Here is a 21,978-nt window from a genome sequence, read left to right on the forward strand (position 1 = left end):
TCCTGTACTTGTAGGTCTATTTTTTTCAACAAGTAAGGGAAGTTTTCTGTCATTATTGCTTCAAAGAGGTTTTCAATATCTTGCTCTCTGTCTTCTCCTGCTGGCACCCACATAATGTGAATGTTGGTATGCGTGAAGTTGTCCCAGAGGCTCCTTGCATTATCTTCATAATTTTGGATTCTTATTTCTTTTTGCTCTTCTGATTGGGTATTTTTTTGCATCCTCATATTTCAAATTGTTGATTTGATTCTCAGCATCCTGTACTTTACAGTTGATTCCCTGTAAATCATTCTTCATTTCAGCTAGTGTATGGTTAATATTTGACTGGTCCGTTTTAATGTCTTTGTAATTTTTACTAAGATCCTTGAAAGTCTTACTAAGTCCCTTGAAGCTCCCTTTGAGCCCATTGAAGCACTCATTAAGATTCTTGAGCAACATTATAATTCTGTATCTAGTAGTTTACTTGCTTTCATTTCATTTATTTCTCTTTCTGAAGATTTCTTCTGTTCTTTCAGTTGTGACATGTCTTTATTTTTATTTTATTTTATTGATTTCAGAGAGGAAGGGAGAAGGACAGAGAGAGAGAAAGATCAATGATGAGAGAGAATCATTCATTGGCTGCCTCCTGCACGTCCCGTATGGGGATTGAGTCTGCAACCAGGGCATGTGCCCTTGACCAGAATCTAACCTGGGATCCTTCAGTCCACAAGCCAATAATCTATCCACTGAGTCAAATTAGTCAGGGCAATATAGCATTCCTAAAGACTGTCTTGTGTAGCTGGTGGTCCAGCAAGGAGATGTAGGAGGATGCTAAACGTGCTGCTTTTCAGAAGGAAATAAGAATATATTCCTTCATTTAGAGCAATTACACCTGAAATGTAATGTTGTGCACTAGAACAGCTTGTGTAAAACAAGTGAGAGACCACATAGAGAAGTCTGTGAAACCTGGAGAGCTCTCTGGGATCATGGGTGCTTGCAATGGCCATTGGTTATGGACAGTGGTGTAGGGAGCTCTGTCACCTGTAAGGCTGCTGCACTGCTTCCAGGTCATCCTGCTGGAGATCATTCTCATGGGACCAAGTCAGTATACAATCATGTGATCTAAGTAACCAACAGAGCCTGCTTCAGACACACACAACTGGAACCACAAGGTGCCACGCTGGGTGCCCACACTGGGCAGCCAGACCTGAGATCCCTACAGCAGGACCAACAGGGTTCTGTGAAGCCTGAACATCGTGCTATCCAGCCTGAAGTCCACCAAATCTACAGACAATCTTTACCTATCAGGAGACTCAGGCCTGAGAAAGGATCATGAGGCCTCCTTTCACCTTCTCTACAGGAATGAGAACAGGGAGTAACTTGGTAGACACACACAGGGACCATCTAAAAGGCCTTTACAAGCTGCAAGTTGTAACTCATGAACAGGCCAATAGAATGTTGTATGTGACTTGAGCAGAATTTCATGTATTTAATGAATTACAAGGGAATAACACAGTGCATCGCAGAACAGAATAGAAAATACCAGGCTGTATCGCATGTGCAAAGGGTCAGAATGGTTTTGTGGAGCACTTGGCTTAGAGTCACTGCAAAATGCATTGTGTATTGTGGGTCTTGGTGAAGAAAGCCCAGAAGGCTCCTCTTGTGATACGTGCACTTCTCTTTCTCACATATCCCTGCATTTCCCAAATGTCTGCTAGGAATGGGGATTAGCTATAGACCCAGTCTAAAAACGATTGAAACACAAATGAATCAGACAGGAGGGTATAAACAGTCATTTAGGACCTCATCAGAAGAGCATATGCATCCACATGGGGCATCAGTTTGTGGGGGAGAAGTATAATTGGGGGTGGGCTCAGATCTATGTCCAGGCTGATTTCTGGGTTTGGGGAAAACCAGAGTCTCCTGACATCTCATAATCAGGATCTGTCTCATGGACAGCATTATCTATTCTGGAACCTAAGGAAAAACATTTACGCTGCTGACTGCAAAGTGACTTGAAGTCGTTTTTTCTTGTGTATCTTCCTGCTGGGCACCCAGTTGGTGTGTACCACCTTTCAAGGGGGAAGAAAAATGAAATCTTTCAGGATTTATTCTGGGGATTCTCTTCTCTTTTCCCATGGACAATCATGTACTCAAACGGCATTAGCAGAATATTGATTTGAGGAATGCAGTGCTATATTAGGGTAAGAGAGAATTTGTTTGTGCTGAGGTCAGCATCCTCACTGACCCAGGCAGGACTCCCCTCTCACTGCTGAGCCAGTTCTCAGGGACCTCAGCACTTGTTATTCTGACCCCTCACACCGTCCTCCCTGACACCCTCTCCTTTCAATTTCTGTGACAGCACACACTGGGTCCTTGTTCTCCCTTGCCTGTATGCCAGGCCCTCTCCCACACACCCTGTGCATCTGTGTCCTCCCCTGCCCACACTATCACCAGAACACTGCCTCTCCCTCTCTGTAAGCTGCGCTCTGGAGGTTCCCAGTCTTGGAAAAATGATTCCATATCTTCTCCCCTGAGTTCTGGGACAGAGTCCAGAGCAACTCTGTCTCATCCCACACTTTCCACAATAGCCTTTCCCAGCCCCTGAGCCTGAGATCTGACTGAGTTAATAAAAGCAAGGGTTTCAACACGTAAAATCAGGAAATATATCCCAGAAAAATGTCAAGCTCAGGTGGACGACATTTTTTTCTTATTACTGGATGTCTCCTCAGCACACGGGACAGCATTCAGTTCTCTGTAAAGGGCCTGTACCTGTTTGTTGAATGAATGAAACCTGTGAAGTAGCAACTCCACTTCATCCTTTTTTTAAAAATCCCCACCTGAGGATATTTTTCTATTGATTTTTAGAGAAGTGGAAGAGAGAGGATAACGACAGAGGGAAATATCAATGTTAGGGAAACACATCGATTGGTGGCCTCCTGCAGAAGCCCGAAGCAGGGTCGGGGCTGGGGAGAAGGCTGCAACCTAGGTACATGCCCTTGGGAGAATCAAACCCAGGAACCTTTGGTCTGCAGCCCGATGCTCTATCCACGTAGCTGAACTGGCTAGTGCAGTAACTCCACTTCGAAGTCTGTTCAAATGAACCACCCACACATATGCACAGGGTTTGTGCATAAGAAGGAGAGGAGCAACCAACTGAGAAAAAACTTCTGTTTATTAACTGACAGTGACTGATGTAGGGGAAATGAATACTGGGGTTTGCAACACAGAGCAATTGCTCAACAGGGAACAGAGTAATTTATCTAACAGAGTTTTCATTACTATAAACTTCCCAGGACACTTGGTAGAGAAGAGCAATTAGAAGATGCTCATAGTCAAAGCGTTTGGGCGTGGGTACAAATGCAGAGAAGAGCATCTGGAATCCAACCACTGGAATGCATTACCAGTCACACCTGGGGAGAGGAGGGTCCCTTACAGTGCTTTTCTACCGAAATAAGTGCATGGATACACGGACAGAAACGTGCATTAGGAACAGGTGTTACTATACTCTATAAAACTAACATCTAACAGAACATATTAACATAGTAACAGTGCTGAGCTTTTCACTACTCTAAGCTCTTTCTTTTAGTTGCTGTACTCCTGATGGCCTGTACTTCACAGTCGTGCCCATGTTCAGGAAGGGCCACCAGGTTCTTCTTCTCTTCATGGGCACTTGTCACATCCCTGAGGTGGAGACAAGGAGAGAGAAAGGAAATGGCAGTGAGCTCCCATTGCCTGATCCGTTAATACCTAACCCCTCATCCTGACCTGCAGGACCCTGAGCACTCAGATTCCTCCCCACCTCATGCTGTGCATGCACCCCCCCACCCAGTGCTCCTCAAAGCGAATCATCTGCTCATGCCACAGGGACTCTCACCTGTTGTATGAGTTCCTAGGCTAGAGGAAGCTGAGGCCTATAGTTCAGGAGCTGACCAGGGGGTGGAGCCCAGGGCATGCTGGGTAGGGAGGTCCCTGGCTACACAGAGCAGGGAGTAGAAAGAGGGAGGGAAGCCTCCTCATTTAGTCTCAGTGCTGCATCCCAAGGGTGTAGGCATAGGAATGATTTAGGGAAGGAATGACAAGGTGCGACTATGAGAACAGTGTGTTTTGCAGTGGTGTGGGCTGGAAGGAAAGGCCACTTACGGAGTCAGTCATCTACCTCGGAGTCACTGATCTCTTTGTACTTAACACAGGTCTTTCTTTCCCTCAGCCTGCCGACCCAGACATCAGTGTTTCCTTTCCTGGATCCTGTGACACAGAGGCATTGGTTAATGTGGACGAAGCATTGTGGGCCTTATTGTGTCATATAAGGTTTCTCCTCCATCCCAATGCTCCAAGAGCCTTCTGCTTGGCCTGTTGTCCACATCCTCTAGCTCAGAGATATTGAGATGGTAGAACCGAACCGGTACACAACAAATGCCGGGTTGAGTTTTAGCTCCTGGACCCTCCAATGGGTTAGATTCCCAACCTCTGTACTTATCAGAACACTCATTTAGACCTTTCAGCATATATTGTTAAGGACATACTGTATGTCAGACATTGAGCTGAGGGTGGTGGATACCACTTTGAGTAAGACATGCGCTCAGGTTACAGAGGTAGAATTAAATGAGCGCCTTTCATGTTGTAAGTCATATAGATTTCACTTAATGTGTTCAAGTAATTAATGAGAGTTGATTCTTCATTTGCATTTTATGAGATAAGAATCTGGAGTTGAGAGAATTGTATGACCTGCCCACAGCAACACACATCTTATGCCGCTGACAAGTCAACCTGTGACTTTGGAAGTCCTGTTCTCAGGTCTCCGCTGGAGCTGAACAAGCTCCAAAGTCCAACCTGGACCCAGGCCTGTTCCGGACGCAGCTCCCTTGCCAGTGAGGCCAGAGGCGTTGTCCGCCACCCCCCCCCCCCCCTTACCAGGCTTCTTCTTTCTCAGCTGACCAGAGGCCTTCCATTTGCCTGTGGTGCAGAGCTTTTTTGGAGCTGGCTCTGAGTCTGGCGCTACTGGTGGTCGCTTCAGTTTATTTTGTTCCCTTGCTTCTTTCACGGGCACCATCTGTCTCATGGGAAGGCCACACACAAACACTATCAGAGGCATTTCTCTGGTGTGTCAAATGTATAAAATATCTTCACCTGCAGTATTTTAATGAACATTCTCTACAACTCTGGGGTAGTATATGACCGGTACCTCCATGGTGAGGAACCTGGGCAGTGAGAAGGAAACGGAACGGCCTGAATGAGGGTGTTTTGAGGACTAGAACACTTGGTTTCCTGGTATTTACAGACCCATGTTCTGGCAAATAGCAGAAGTCTCCACAGAAGTGTGAGTGTGGTATAAAGAACATTTTCGGAAGAACAGCACTGTAAAAATCCACGAGGTCTATGAAAGCAATGAAGAGCTTCTAACCAATAAAGGTGACCATATATAAAAGAGTAGACACCTGCTGGGATAGTAAATGTAGTTTTCTCACAGAAAAGGAAACCATCAACATATACATATACATATTTGCCAATATGTATGCCTGATAAGGGCTTAATTTCTAAAATATATAAAGACCTCATACAAGTTAACAATGGAAGATGAGCAATACAATTTAAAAATGAACCCAGCCAGCGTGGCTCAGTGGTTGAGTGTCGAGCTATGACCCATTTACACAATGGAATATTATGCCGCTGTAAAAAATAAGAATCTCTTACCCTTTGACACTGCATTGAGAAACTTGAAGAGTATTATGCTAAGCGAAATAAATCAGTCAGAGAAAGACAAGTATCACATGATCTCCCTGATATGTGAAATCTAATGAACATAATAAACTGACTCAGAAAATAGATCCAGAGGCATGGAAGCATGGCACAGACTGAGGAATCCCAGTGGGAAGGGGGTGAGTAATGATTAAAGGAGAAATTATATGCATATATGTATAGCCTGTGGACATAGACAATAGTGCAGTGAAGGCCGAGGAAGGTGGTATTAAGGTGGATGGGAACATTGTGTGTGTGGGGGAACCCAACCCCTAGATCCCTTTACCAGCTCAACTAGTTTCATCTGCAATTGTGGAATCAAGTATTCAATACAAATTTAGGCACCTCTGAGGCTCTCTGAGCTGGGATTGAGGCTTCAGAGTTGCCTCAGGCCCAGATAAGGCCTGAAGGAGCTCATGGTAGTGAGGGACTCACAGTCTAAGGGGTTCCTCAGATAAGGAGAGTGGCCCTGTGACAACAAAGAGGGCCTGATACTTCCTGTTGTGAGAGTGAATGGGTAAATGGGAGGATCAGCACCTCGGGGGGTGGGGGTAGGGGGGGTCAGGCAAAAAACCCCTATGAAGACAATCCGAAGTTCATAAACATATGAAAACCTTTAGGAGTTTAGGAATGGGCTGGAGCTTTGGATTGTACTACTGTCACTGGCTCTGTGTTCTCAGGGAAATTATGAAGTATCTCTGCAACCCAGCCTCTTCATTATTATCATTATTATGTGCTATTATTGTTATTAATATCCACACAATTATTTTGTATATAATAGTAGTAACACTAGTGATAAATGGTTTCTTACGACTTAAGTAACTGAATCCATCTAAAGTGCTTAAAATAACATCTGGCATCACTATGAAGATGAAAGACATATTGGCTTTTACACTATTCTACTCATACCATATTTACAGCCATGTAGGGAGCAAGGATCTATGGACCTTCAGATTTGAAAGATACCTTCAGGTGTTTCCTTTGTTGGATGTGGAAAGCCTCCTGAGGACTTTCGTTCGTAAATAGGTGATAAAGCAGAGATGGTCTTTGTTGGTAAACGTTCCCCACATCCTGGGAGACTCCTGAAGTATCAGGGAAATCTGCAACAGATGGCATCAATGCGCTCACCATCAAGATGTTATTTTGGGTCTGGTTTCTGATGATCTTTACTATAGATTGTACATTTGTGCATAGGATTAATTCATAACATTCTCTCTGATGTTTAGAAAACTTGAACTAAATTCCACCACTGTCTCATTCTATTCCATGACATACATCTTACATTTTCCCCCAAAGAATTAAATTGATTTGTTGGGAACTTGAGCTTTCTCCACTTAACGATGTGTGGCAACCAGAATTCACTGTATACTCAAAACGGGTCAATTTTTTAGTATGCCAATTATACCTGAATGAAGTCGTTTATTGTGTGATGACCCAGGTATGATTTAGCACAGCGGTTCTGCAAGGCTTCCAGTATAAAAAGCCTCCTCTAGTGTCAAAAACTTTGTACTGGATTTTCAGCCCCCTGACATTGATCTTGGGAGCTCGTGGAATAGGGCCTGTGTAGGTGGGGGTCCTAGGTCTATTGGAAACAGTGTGAGCCTTCTGACCCGGTCTTCTGGCAACTCTGCTGTTCCCGCAGAAGAGCAAGTGAACATATCCACCCTCTTCACAGTGAGTAAACACACTGCTCACATAGGCAGAGCTTTTTTGAGTGTGTGGCTTCTTTCAACCCCTGTGGCCTCTGCCCACTGACCACTAGGAAACCTGTGTGTGTGTGTGTGTGTGGCATTGCTATTTCGAACGCTCCCAAATCAATATATAGAATCAGGTTCAGTTAGGAGTGAGAAGACCATTCTGTTTGGTAAAGCTCAGGAAAATACGTGAGTGTCATTACAAAGTACCTTAATCATTTTTCATCTCTTAAGGTGTTTATCTTAAGCTATCCCAATGCTGTTCTAAAACTGACTTGGGATGTTTTTGTAGGATTTAGACTTTAATCAAAGTTTTCTTAATTTTCCTGTGGCTCATGAGGGTGTTCGGCAAGAATATTAACTCTTTGAAATAAAGAAATGTTTCAAACTCCAGAAAACTACTGAGGACTCTGTGAGAAACATGTGCCCACCTCTTACTGTGTCTAGTCAGATCACAACACTAGTGCACATCCACTTCACAGGGTTCTGAGACCCTTCATCCAAAACACAACAAAACACTGGGAACAAGTCATAGCTGACGGCATCTGTGCAACCTTCACCGATCCCTGCCATGCCTACTTCTGCACTTCTTGACTCCTGAATTTGATGAGTTTTATTCACATTCAGGTTTTGATATATTTACCTTTGACCTATTATATATAAAAACATATATTGTTCTTTTGTATGTCTTAGGATGTTATACGAATCAACACTGAACTGACTCTACTTAACCTTCTGCATCCAACATTCTTTACTTGCCAGTGATCCGTGTAGGCAAGAAAGCCCTGAGAATCTTTCCTGAGCTGCTTGAACCCCAAATAAATTGGGCTTCAGGGATAATTTCCAGGACTTTCCTGTCACTTACCATGACTCCCAGGATTCTGAGGTTCAAATGAATTGTGCTCCGGAGATTTTGGGGTTCGTTTATTCGGAGGCATGAAATTTGGGCCGATGGGCATGAGACCTAGGAGAAGCAAAAAAAGAGTTGTTGCTTAAGAGACAACCTGAGAGGAGGGTGGATGCAGGGAGGCAGCAGGGACAGGAAAGGTCAGGAGGTGGAGGGATGCGAACAAGGGCCAGTGGGAGTGAAAAGTGCAGGTTCCAGGTCTGAACATCTCTGTGGCCACTCCTGACCTTGAGTCCTGTTCAGGATCCAATAGAAAAGTAGGTTCTGAAGCTGCTCAGAGAATTCTCCCCGCACAAACGAAATGGGGTAAATTTAGTTGAGCCGAAGGAGCCACGATATGGAAAGGGAAAGAGGGATGGTCTTGTGTTCCCAGGTCAGCCTGTTACCTAGAGCAGTCATGAATTCGTATCTTTTCTTCATGTACACATAGCTTAATTCATCTTCATTTTCCAGTTTCGTCCACTCTTCCTCAGACAAGCATTTGGGAACATCCTGGAACATCTAGGAAAAGAAGAAATAAGTGAATCCCTGCAGCTGCTCAGGTAAGCATGTTTGCCCTTTGGCCTGCCCTCTTCCTGTGCTGCAGAACCTGTGTTGGACCTGTACACTGGAGCTAACCGTTCCTCCTGGCTGATGTCACAGTGAACTGACAGAACAAGGGGAACATGGCTCAGCCTCTCCCCTGCTTGCAGCAGGTGCTTCATGCTGCTGGTGGGCTGTCCTCTCACCTTCCAGAATGGACTGTGAGTCACCACGTGCACCCAAGGTCACAGGCCCTGTTTCCTTCAGGGATGCTAGGCAAGTTCTGAGTGAGGGTGGGAAGCTCCTGAGACTCGAATCTCCCCCGGCCGACACCCTGCTCCTCTGACCTCATGACCTCAGACTTGTGGTCACCCTGTTGTGTGCCCCAGTCACTTCTTGAGACCCCCCAGGCTCCTCACCTCAGATGTCTCCTCTGAATCCTGGGAGCCCTCCATGGGGTTGTTATCCAAGGAGCTGTCTGTGTTCATGCCTCTGGGAGTGCAGTGATCTTGAAGGGATACAAGTGAGTCTCTGAGGTCACCCAACCAAAGGGCCTATGGGGATAAAGCCCTGAGGCAGGGTCAAAGTCAGTGTTACCAGGAATTAAGATTCTACTTTTGCTACAATGAGCTATTATCACACTCCTGCTAGAGTGGCTACAATCACTAACATAACAAACAAGTGCTGGCAAGGATGCGGGAAAAGAGAACCCTACTGCATAACTGGTGGGAAAGCCGACTAGTGCAGCCACCGTGGAAAACAGTGCATTTTTACACGCCCCCCCCCAAAAAAAAGAAGTAGAAAAAGAAAAAGAAACTGCCTGTTGACCTAACCATCCTACTTCTATGAATATATTGTAAGAATCCAGAAACACCAATCAGAAAGAATACATGCACTCTAGGTTCATATCAGCGTCAGTTACAATAGCGAAGATCTGGAATCAGCTCAAGCTGCCATCAGTAGATTAGTGGATAAAAAGCTGTAGTATATTAACACATGTCTGAAAAAGAGACGGAACTCTTACCCTTTGCAACAGCATGGATGGACCAGGGGATTATTATGGTAAGCAAAATAAGCCAGTCAGGACACAATTTCCACATGAACTCACTTACATGTGGAATCTACTGTAAAAAATAAACTGATGAACAAAATAGAACCAGAGGCATGGATAGATGGAAAAGACTGACAAAAGCGAGAGGGGAGGTGGGTGGGTTGGGACTAGATAAAGAAGGTGAAGAGAGTAACCAAGGAACATATGTGCATAGCACATGGTCACAGGCATCAGTGTGGTGAAGGCCAGGGCAGCAGAGAGGTGGGGACTGGGTGGAATTGGGCATAGTGGGGAAATGTGGAACACCAGTAACAGGGTCAGCAATAAAAATATATTCTCTGTTCTCCGTCCTGTGTTCTTTGGCCCTGAGGGAGGACAGGGGGTGGTCAGAAGAGAGAGGGCGGAGGTCTCTGGGAGAGGAACTGGTGGGGAGGACTGGTTTCGTGTGGGCATCATCCCAGGAGCCCAGCGCCTTGAGGGGCTTGGTTACTGGTGCCGGTCCTTTGTCCGGATGGTGCTTTCTGAAGGAAGATATGAGACCCCTGCTCTGTAGGCAGCAGCTGAGGGTGCAGTGTTACAGAGGATGTGTTTTGCGTCTGAAAGGTCGTGGGAGGTGAGCCCCAGGATCATGTGGTTGGGACACTGAGGCAAAGGGATGTGGGGTTCCTTGCTGGAAATAAATGAAGACTGCTACTAGGAGTGGAGCTGGAGGCCAGTCCTAGGTCATTTGGAAATTGTTAGGGTCAGGAGAGCTGGAATCTCTGAGACGACAGGACCAGGCATCACCCTGCCGAGAAGGTAGGGGTTCAACATAGCGCTCTCGTGCTCCCCTAAGTGAGGGCACTGGGCGTCTCTCAAGGAGGGTTTCTGAGGCCAAGAGGACGGCTGCTCTAACCCAAGTGCCCACCAGTAGATGCGTGGGTAAACATAGTGCCTGTAAGAATGGAACATTACTCAGCCACAAAAAGAAGAAAATCTCACCATTTGGGACAGTAAGGATAGACAAGAGGGAGTCATGCTGAGTGAAATTTGCCAGTCATAGAAAGACAAGTGAGATATGCTCTCAGGGACACGTGAAATGCAAAGAACAAATAAATGAACAAAGAAAATTAACACAGACTCATGGGCACAGGGAGCAGTCTGGTGGTGGCCAGAGGTGAGGGTGTGGACCGGGAGAAAGAGGTGATGGAGTGAAAAGCACAAATTGCCCCGAATAGCTGCAGCAATCCTGAGAAAAACGAACAAAGTGGTAGGGAACTCAATACCAGATATCAAGCTGTATTACAAAGCCACTTTTCTCAAAACTGCCTGGTACTGGCACAAGAACAGACATATAAACCAATGGAATAGATTAGGGAATGCAGAAACTGACCCAAACCACTATGCTCAATTAATATTCACCAAAAGAGGCATGAACATACCATGGAGTCAAGACAGTTTCTTCAATAAATGGTGTTGGAAAAACTGGGCAGATACATGCAAGAAAATGAAACTAGACCACCAACTTACACCATACAAAAGAATAAACTCAAAATGGATAATGGACTTAAATGTAAGACGGGAAACCAAAAAAATACTAGCGGAATCCACAGGCAGCAAAATCTCAGACATATGCTGAAGCAATTCCTTTACCAATGCAGCTCCTAGGGCAATGGAAACTAAAGAGAAAATAAACAAATGGGACTACATCAAAATAAAAAGCTTCTGCACAGCAAAAGAAACCATCAACAAAACATTGAGAAAGCCCACTGCATGGGAGAACATATTTCCCAATGTCATCACCAATAAGGGTTTAATCTCCAACATTTACAGGGAACTCATGCAAGTTAACAAAAGGTAGAACAGCACAACCATAAAAAAATGGGCAACAGACCTAAATAGTTACTTTTTGAAAGAAGACAGAAGAAAGGCTAAGAGACATATGAAAACAGGCTCAATCTCAGTAATCATCAGAGAGATGCAAATCAAAACGACAGTGAGGTACCATCTCACACCTGTCAGAATGGCTATCACCAACAAATCAATGAATGACAAGTGCTGGAGAGGATGCTGAGAAAAGGGAACCCTTGTGCACTGCTGGTGGGAATGCAGACTGGTGCAGCCACTGTGGAGAACAGTATGGAGTTTCCTCAAAAAACTAAAAATGGAACTCCCATTGGACCCAGTGCTCCCACTTCTGGGAATATGTCCCAAGAAGCCAGAAACACCCATCAGAAAGGATATATGCACCCCTATGTTCATAGCAGCTCAATTCACCATAGCGAAGATCTGGAAACAGCCTAAGTGCCCATCAGCAGATGAGTGGGTTAGAAAACCGTGGTACATCTACATGATGGAATACTATCCTGCTCTAAAAAGGAAGGAACTCCTACCATTTGCCACGGCACGGATGGACCCGGAGAGCATTATGCCAAGTGAAGTAAGCCAGGCAGAGAAAGATAGGTATCACATGATCTCACTCATTGTGGAATATGAAGACCATCATAAACCGATGACCAAAAGCAGACCCAGAGTCATAGAAGCCTCGATCAGACCCTCAAACCTCAGAGGGAAGGCAGGGGAGGGTGGGGACGGGGCTGGGCGGAGGCGGTGAAGGAGTGAGCCGCACGGGCGGGTCTGCAAAGCCGCCACGGGGATGTGAAGCACAGCACAGGCAACACGGGGAATAATGTGTGGACGCTGTGTGTGGGGCTGGGCGCGCTGGAAATATGGGCCCCGGCACCGTGTGCCTGACACCAGTGCAAAGAGTACTGCGTGTGATGGTAATTTAAACAATGATAAGGTTAGAACAAAGGAAGGGCAGGAAACAACTGTCGCCTTATCGCTAGGAGGCAAGAAAGGAGCCCTCGTGGCGCGGCCCGGTGTCTGGTGAGGGCCCGGGGGCGTGTGTCTAACGGGGGTCGGTCTCTCAGGCTGCGCAGGTCCGGCTCCCGAGGGGAGCAGTCATGGCGGCTCGCGGACGATGGCAGTTTCGGTTTCGTCGCGGCCGGGAGGAATCTGCCGAAAGGCTTTACGTGCCCCTCAGGCCTAGGACCGTGGGTGTTACTGGGGGCGCAGCAGGGACCGACCGCTGGGGCCAGCGGCTGAGGCTCCCCGCGTTTCTCCGTGGCCCCCTCCCCCTCATGTGTCCAGGGCCCACCCTGCGGGAGAAGGCAGCTCCGAGTGCGAGGTTGTGCGGCTCGGGCCCTGAGGGAAGACACGGCAGCTCAATGGCCGAGGACCTTGGCCTACCCTTACTGGTGGGGGAACTTGACCTGGCGCTTGGGGTCAAGATGAGGCAGTGGTCGCTGGGGCGGGAGAGCAGAGGTCAGTCAGGCCGGGCGATGGAGCCGGGAGGTTCTGTCAAGATGGCTGGAGACAATGAGGAGGACTTTCCCGCCTGGAGGGTGGCCCCGCCCAGCGCAGCCGCAGTTGGCCACTCCGGGTTCCGTCAGTGCGCATGCTCAGATTTTTCATTGAGCGGACCCTGAGTCCTACTCTCTACTATGTGTAAGCTGATTTGCTTTTAATGAGATGTATTTAATTTTAAGAATGAATTTTTTTTAAAAAAAAACACCTGTTTTTTAGTGTATTTCTTTAATATCTCGCCGAGGGCATGCTCATTGACTTTTCTGAGATTGGATGGGATATATATATATATATATATATATATATATATATATACACACATGGGGCTTGTGGAGAAACATTGAGATGTGTCTGCTTGTATGTGCTTTGTTGAGAGATAGCACCACCTACCATTTTGGGTGTTGGGACCACCCTCCAAGCAACTGAGTCACCTGACTAGAGCTGTTATTTTGTTTTAATAAATGGATTGTAGGTAGTGGGCTATCTTCTCAAATCCTTCCCATTGCTTCGGAACTAGTGTGGTCGGGTGCCTGCCGCAATGAAGCCAATGTCGAGAGGCAGGTTCTGATTCACGAAGAAAGGTTTGATTCAGATGCTGCGTGACCTGGGAGAAGGGTGGACTTACCTGTCATAGATCACCACCCCTTCCTGTTCAACCCTAGGGTTCTTATAGGGATAGGGAGTGGGGAGCTTTTATTCGCTTCTACAATTATCGTGATAGTTTAGTGTGCCCTTATGTCCTGTCCATTTGTCTCCCTGGTTTTTGGCGGGCTTAGTGAAAGAACCTCCTCTTGCCCCACCTTGACGAATGAGAGGGACTCCTTGGCACTCCCTGACTGTAGGGTAACGTCATCATTCTCCAACGTCCTCACATAGGGAGTCTGTCCTAGGATTCCTAGCACCTCTCTAAGAACGAAAAAATTTAAACTGTGTTTTAAAATCAGCATTTTATATGTTTCTTTCCAGAAGACTCAACAACCAGAAATATTTTTATTTCTTCATACTAATATTTATAATTCTGGTATTAATTTGAGTATTTATGTGATTAGTGCTTGCGTGTTCCTTAGTGGGCTCAAAAGTCACTTCTTCTGTGACATCTCCCCTACCCCACTGGCAGTGCCCCCAATGCTCCTCATTACCCCTGGGCTTTATCCATGCACAACCCTGATTTCTCTACAATGCCGATAGCAGAATGACAGAGAGCTCTCTGAGGACAGGGACAGGGACATGGTCAGGACCCCTGTGCCAGCACAGAACGTTTTATATGCATCACCCCATTTAATTTTCATAGCCACCAATGAAATTAAATCAGTGGTTCTCAACCTTCCTAATACCGCGACCCTTTAATACAGTTCCTCATGTTGCAGTGACCCCCAACCATAAAATTATTTTCATTGCTACTTCTTTTTTAAAAAAATATATATTTTATTGATTTTTTTACAGAGAGGAAGGGAGAGGGATAGAGAGTTAGAAACATCGATGAGAGAGAAACATCGATCAGCTGCCTCCTGCACACCTCCTACTGGGGATGTTCCTGCAACCAAGGTACATGCCCTTGACCGGAATCAAACCTGGGACCTTTGAGTCCACAGGCTGATGCTCTATCCACTGAGCCAAACCAGTCAGGGCACATTGCTACTTCATAACTGTAATTTTGCTATTGTTATGAATCGTAATGTAAATATCTGATATGCAGGATATATTTTCATTGTTACAAATTGAACATAATTAAAGCATAGTGATTAATCACAAAAACAATATGTAATTATATATGTGTTTTCTGATGGTCTTAGGCGAACCCTGTGAAAGGGTCGTTTGACCCCCAAAGGGGTCGCGACACACAGGTTGAGAACCGTGGAGTTAAATAGTGATATCATCTCCATGGGTCAGATGTGGAGAGTGAGGTTCAGAGAGTTTAGCCACTTGATGAAGGACACAGAATCAGCAGGCAGCAGAGCTGGAATTCACCCCCAATTCGAACATAATCCAAGATCTATGCTGTTAATTTCTATTCTATTTTGCCTCAAATCTTCATTAGCTGGTTGAATGAATGATGACGACACAGCTAGCAAGTGGTAGAGATGGTATTTGAACCCAAGAGAACCTATGCTCTTAATCAGTACACTATCTTCCACATCCCCTACCACCCTGAGTGATCTGGTGTCTCCTGGTTAGACCTTTGAATATGTGGAAGTGATTGAATGGGAGTACCTCCAGGCATTGGAAAAATGAAGAGGGTCAGGAATCAGAGGTCTCTTGCATTGTTTACAAGCACCATCCTTTATTAAATCCACAAACAAAAGAAAATCTCTGTCTCTGGGAATGAATCAATCATGAAGTCATTCTCTTTGTGTTCGGTTTTGCATGCATATTACACCCCTTGAGCCATTCAGATAAATCACGGCCTTGACAGTGCTGGGTCCAAGAACCCCTGGGAAATGGAAGGAGGGCAGAAAGATGAAGTGGACAGGCTGATGGCATGGTAGTGCCATTTGGCTGCCCAGGGTCCAAGTCATTCCCATAAACTTACCAGGCATTCATACCGTCCCGTGAGGACACGACTTTCTTGGCACACATGATGTCATCCAGAATATGGCGGTTGAGAAGGTCTGGGGGAAATAGAAGGACATAGTGATCTGGTGCATTGGGGACAGAGTGACAGTGTATGTAGGACCCAGGGGTTCTAGGTTCCTTGAGGCCTGAATAACATCAGCACCAACATTAGCTCATTCTGATAACCTTGATTTACTTGTCAGATGGTTACCTCAACTACCATGTTGTCTGGTTATGAATAACCTCAACCACCATATCAGTTGGTTCTGGACAACCTTAACCTCCATGTTGGCCAGTGATGGATGACTTCAACTGTCATTTTTTTTCAACTGTCATTTTATGTGGTTATGAATGATCTAAACTGCAATGGTAGCTGGTCTGATGTCACATCAACCACCATGTTGGCTGATTGAAAATCTACTCAACTGAAAGGTTGATCAGTCCTGGTGACTTTAAACAATATGTTGTCAGGTACTGGATAACCTCAAGTCACATTTTGACTGGTTATTATATAAATGACCTCAATCTCCATGTTGGGTACTTTTGTTCAACCTCAACCACCAAGGTGCCTGGTCCTAGTATTGAAAAACCTTAATATTCATGTTATCCTGTCTTAAACAACCTCAACCTCTATCTTGACTAGTCTTGGACAACCTCAACCTCCGAGCTGGTTAATCCTAAGTGACCTCTTTGGTCACTGTGCTAGGACTTGGACAACCTCAAACTGCTCCCAAATAACCCCAGTCTCCATTTTGATCTATCTTGGACACCCTCAAGCACCATTTTGGACAACCTGGAACAAATTCTACTGTTATTCAATTTTGTCCTCAAAAACACCACATCTTGTCTGGAAAGTTCTCTCCTTTCTACACAGAAGTACATTGTGTCTGTTCCTACAACCATATATCTGCTTCTTCCCTCAGGGGCTGAACAATCTCAACCCCAAATAAGGACAATCGCCTCAATTCTATGTGGCATTAAGTTTCCCATTTCCTGAGTCCCAGAAAACTGAAGCTTCCATTCTGGGTGAGGTTTGGGAGCTCTGAGTCCTCCTGTCCTCAATCTCCATGTTGGGTAGTCCTGTTCAACCTCATTTCAGTGCAGTATGGGTAAGGATACAGGGTGGTATCTCTAACAGCCTAGGCAACTCTGTTTCTTTCCCTATCATTTTTCTGCTTGTTACTTGAGATTATGGCTTAGATAACCTTGCCCTCTGTTTATTGGGCCAGACAGGGCTTCAGGGTATCCCCATTGCTGCCTCACCGTGACAGTCCATGGAACAGAGGTTCTTGGTGGGTGTAACACCATTGTCACACCACCAGGCAGAGTTCAGCTGGAAAATGCCATATTGATTGCTGCCATCAAGATTGTGGTCCACGACAGAGGTATCAAAGCCACTCACATAATGTGCCAGGCACAGCCCTGAGGCAGAGATAGGGAAGGTAGCAGGTAAGCATGGGTTCTAGAAATAGAAGAGGTTAGGAGGAGGGGGGTGGGACAAGTATGGTTGTCATCTCAGCTGTGGGGGTGATGATCTTGGTTTGGTGATGGTGTTGATGTTGGTGATTTTGTTGAGATGTCAATGATGGCAGTGGTTATGGTATTCATGATGGTAATAGTAGCAATGACATTGATGGTAGTGATGGTGTTGATGGTAGAAATGAGAGTGATGGTTGTGAAGGCAATGATGAAAATGACATTAGAATTAGTTAAACCCCAACATCATACTCAATGGGCAAAAACTAAAATCATTTCCCTTAAGAACAGAAACAAGACAGGGATGCCCACTCTCACCACTCCTGTTTGACATAGTACTGAAGTACTAGCCATTGCGATCAGACAAGAAGAAGAAATAAAAGGCATCCAAATTGGAAAAGAAGTAAAACTGTCCTTATTCACAGATGACATGATACTGTACGTAGAAAACCCTAAAGACTCCACCAAAAATTATTAGACTTAATAAATGAATTCGACAATGTAGCAGGATATAAAATTAATGCCAAGAAATCTATGGCATTTCTATACACCAATAATGAACTTACAGAAAGAGAGACTAAAAGAGCAATCTCATTTACCATTGCATCAAAAAAATTAAGATACCTAGGAATAAACTTGACTAAGGAGGTAAAAGACCTATACACAGAAAACTAGAGGACACTGAAAAAGGAGATAGAGGAAGACAGAAACAGATGGCAGAACATACCGTGTTCATGGATTGGTAGAATCAACATCATCAAGATGTCCATACTACCAAAAGCAATCTATACATTAAATGCACTCCCCATTAAAATACCAACAGCATATTTCACAGACCTAGAACAAACTTTCCAAAAATTCATTTGGAATAAAAAAAAAAGACCCCTAATAGCTGCAGCAATCTGGAGAAAGAAAAACAAGGTAGGTGGGATCTCAATACCAGATAACAAGCTGTATTACAAAGCCACTGTTCTCAAAACTGCCTGGTACTGGCACAATAACAGGCATATAGATCAATGGAACAGAATAGAGAACTCAGAAATCGACCCAAACCAATATGCTCAATTAATATTCAACAAAGGAGGCATGAGCATACAATGGAGTCAAGACAGCCTCTTCAATAAATGGTGTTGGGAAAATTGGACAGATACATGCAAAAAATGAAAATAGACCACCAACTTACACCATACACAAAAATAAACTCAAAATGGATAAAGGACTTAAACATAAGATGGGAAACCATAAAAATACTAGAGGCATCCACAGGCAGCAAAATCTCAGACATATGTCGAAGCAGTTTCTTCACTGATACTGCTCCTAGGGCAATGGAAACGAAAGAGAAAATAAGCAAATGGGACTACATCAAAATAAAAAGCTTTTGCACAGCAAAATAAACTATCAACAAAACAAGAAGGCTCACTGCATGGGAGAACACATTTGACAATGTTATCACCGATAAGGGCTTAATCTCCAACATTTACAGGGAACTCATACAGCTTAACAAAAGGAAGATAAACAACCCAATAAAAAAATGAGCAACAGACCTAAATAGATACTTTTTGAAAGAGGACAGAAGAAAGGCCAAAAGACACATGAAAACATGCTCAAAGTCACTAATCATCTGAGAGATGCAAATCCAAACGACAATGCGGTACCATCTCACACCTGTCAGAATGGCTATCATCAACAAATCAACAAACGACAAGTGCTGGAGAGGATGTGGAGAAAAAGGAACACTCGTGCACTGCTGGTGGGAATACAGACTGGTGCAGCCACTGTGGAGAACAGTATGGAGTTTCCTCAAAAAACTAAAAATGGAACTGCCATTTGACCCAGTGATCCCACTTCTAGGAATATATTCCAAGAAACTGGAAACACCAATCAGAAAGGATATATGCACCCCTATGTTCATAGTAGCACAATTCACCATAGCTAAGATCTGGAAACAGCCTAAGTGCCCATCAGCAGATGAGTGGATTAAAAAACGGTGGTACATCTACACAATGGAGTACTATGCTGTGGTAAAAAAGGAGTTCTTGCCATTTGCAACAGCATGTATGGAACCGGAGAGCATTATGCTAAGTGAAATACGCCAGGCAGAGACAGATAAGTATCCATGACCTCACTCATTTGTGGAATATAATGAACAACATAAACTGATGAACAAAAACAGATCCAGAGACAGAAAGCATCAATCAGACTGTCAAACCTCAGAAGGAAGGTAGGGGAGGTTGGGGTTACGGGGGAGAGATCAACCAAAGGACTTATATGCAAGCATATAGGCCTAACCAATGGGCACAGACAACAGGGGGGTGAAGGCATGAGTGGGGGGATGGGGGCAATGTGGGGATAAGGACACATGTGATAATAATCAATAAGAAATTTTTTTAAAAAAAGAATTAGTTAAACCACTCATCACAGTCAGTCAAGAGGTGACCAAGAGGATCACCTGCTGGCCTGTAGAGGTGATAAATGACAAGAAGGGCCTGTATCTGAGTGTGGAGGGAGCCTTGGGGTGTGGATGGGGCATGGGGCAACTGAGGTCTCACAGTCTCCAATGCTGTAGCCTTGGAAGCCATTGAGGCCTGCCTCCTCCAGCTTCATTGCCAGGTCGCATCGTTCATAGATCTTGGCATCCACAGTGGCAACAATCAGGACAGTCAGGGTCACCACCACAGTGCCCCAGGCTTTCATTATGAGCCTTCCTAACAGACTCCTTGCTCCAGACTCACTATGCAGTGTTCAGAACTAGGGCATTCTGGAACTCTGGGCTCTGTGAGCAAAGACCTAAGTGATAGATTCTGGAACACAGAAGCCAAAGGGTTGGGCACCTCACCATTTTCCTCATTGACAACTGTTACACACACACACACACACACACACACACACACACACACACGAAGAAAGATACTGTTGTATACACAGAGATTGAAGGAGACAAAAATGAAGAAAGTAAGATGTCAGAAAGAGATACAGAGAGAGGGGGGCTGGGGACACACAAATGACAGACAGGAATCACATTGGTCCCACATTTCCCTACATTCCTTATCACTGTCCCAATCTACCGTTAATCATTCTCTAGCACTTGCTTACCTCCTTTTCCACTCACTCTGCCCCTCATCACCTCCATCCCTCCCCCAGTTCTGCTAAGTGGTCAGCTCTATTAACTATACTGTGCCTACTACCACCTCAAATTCATGATTGTTTGCAAAATATGACCACCACACCCTCACCCTCTGCCCCCCTATTACTTCCATTTACTCATTCTCAGCACTTGTTTCACCCTAATTTACTGTAATATGCCCCCATGTTACTCCCATTTGATCACACTCTGCCCCATGTTACATATTTATTTTATGTTACATATTATATGTATACACGCTACTGCTTTTTCACCTCCATTCTCATTCTACCTTTTATTCCCCATTCACTTACACTGCCTCTCATCCATTCATTCATTTACACTGGGCCTCATTTTTTATTTTTATTTTTGGTTAATCCTCACCTGAGGATATTTTTCCATTGATTTTTTAGAGAATGGAAGGGATAGGGAGAGATAGAGAGAAACATTGATGTGAGAGAGACACACCAATTGGTTGCCTCCTGCACACGCCCCGAACAGGGCTAGGAATTTAGCTTGCAACAGAGGTACGTGCCCTTGACCGGAATTGAACCCTGGACCCTTCAGTCTGCCAGCCGACCCTCTATCCACTGAGCAAAACCAGCTAGGGTACACTGGGCCTCATATTACTGCAATTCCCTAACCCTCTACTTATCATTAACCAAATTCTCTCACATCACATTCCTTCTTCACCTCCATTCACTCTTTCCTACTTTTACCTCCACTTCCTGACCCTGTATCAAACAACTCCCATTCTCTCTCACATGGCCCATCCTTCAATTTTGTTCATTGACTCTGGACCTCATTTTCTCCCTTATTCTCTCTCTGCCCCATCTTCACCTCTGTTCTCTCTAATGCTATCACTATATATTAGTAACCCCTATTTCGTGGACCTGTGCCCCATATTACTCCTAAACACTAGCTCAAGTTCCCTAGGTATAATTACTCTATGCTTGATCACCTCCATTCTTTCTCAATTTTCTCTTCATTGCCTCCATTTACTCTCACTCAGCCTTTCATTATCTCATTCATACTAATTCACTCCCAGTGTAACCCCTATTTCCACCCATCACTCCCATTTACTCCTGATTCGAGTGCAGTTGCTCCTACTCTGCACTACAGTACCCCCAATTCAGTCACACTCTGTCTCGAACTCATCACTTTTTGTGTAAACTTGGGCCCAATTTTCCCCAACTTACTCACTTTGGGCCATGTGAATGACCTTCATCCCCTCTTCCTTTGCCTCACAACACCCAGTTACTCACCTTCCTCCGACCTTTACTTACATCCGCTCTCACTCTGCTCAACATTATCTCCATTTATGCACACACTTCTTCTCATCCATCTGGGCTGATTCACACTGGGATCCCTGGACATCCCTGGAAAACTGCCCTGCATTGCCACTATCTAATCCCAGCCTGCCTCTCATTCATTTTTCGTCACTCTCCTTCCCTACTCAAAATCAACCTGGTTCATGTGTTCACATCCTACCATGGATTCATCTTATTCTGCCCCTTGTGCACCCCATTATTCCCTCTATGCCCCACATTGCCTCCATTCACTCCTACCTCCCCCCAAATTCACTTCT

The 21,978-nt window shown here is 44.9% G+C and overlaps 1 protein-coding gene across 1 annotated transcript; it reads right to left on the minus strand.

The window, feature by feature from the left end:
• Positions 1–15,571: 15,571 nt before the first annotated feature.
• LOC308511009 (sperm acrosome-associated protein 5-like) lies at positions 15,572–19,963 on the minus strand (the record flags this gene model as incomplete). The annotated part of the gene is made up of 4 exons (XM_081081020.1): positions 15,572–15,671; positions 15,771–15,849; positions 17,057–17,215; positions 19,819–19,963. 4 exons carry the CDS (start codon positions 19,961–19,963, stop codon positions 15,572–15,574), a joined length of 483 nt encoding a protein of 160 aa, XP_080937146.1.
• Between the last annotated feature and the right edge of the window lie 2,015 nt (positions 19,964–21,978).

Source organism: Myotis nattereri, assembly GCF_964212035.1.
Source record: "Myotis nattereri genome assembly, chromosome: X".
NCBI classification, from domain to species: domain Eukaryota; kingdom Metazoa; phylum Chordata; class Mammalia; order Chiroptera; family Vespertilionidae; genus Myotis; species Myotis nattereri.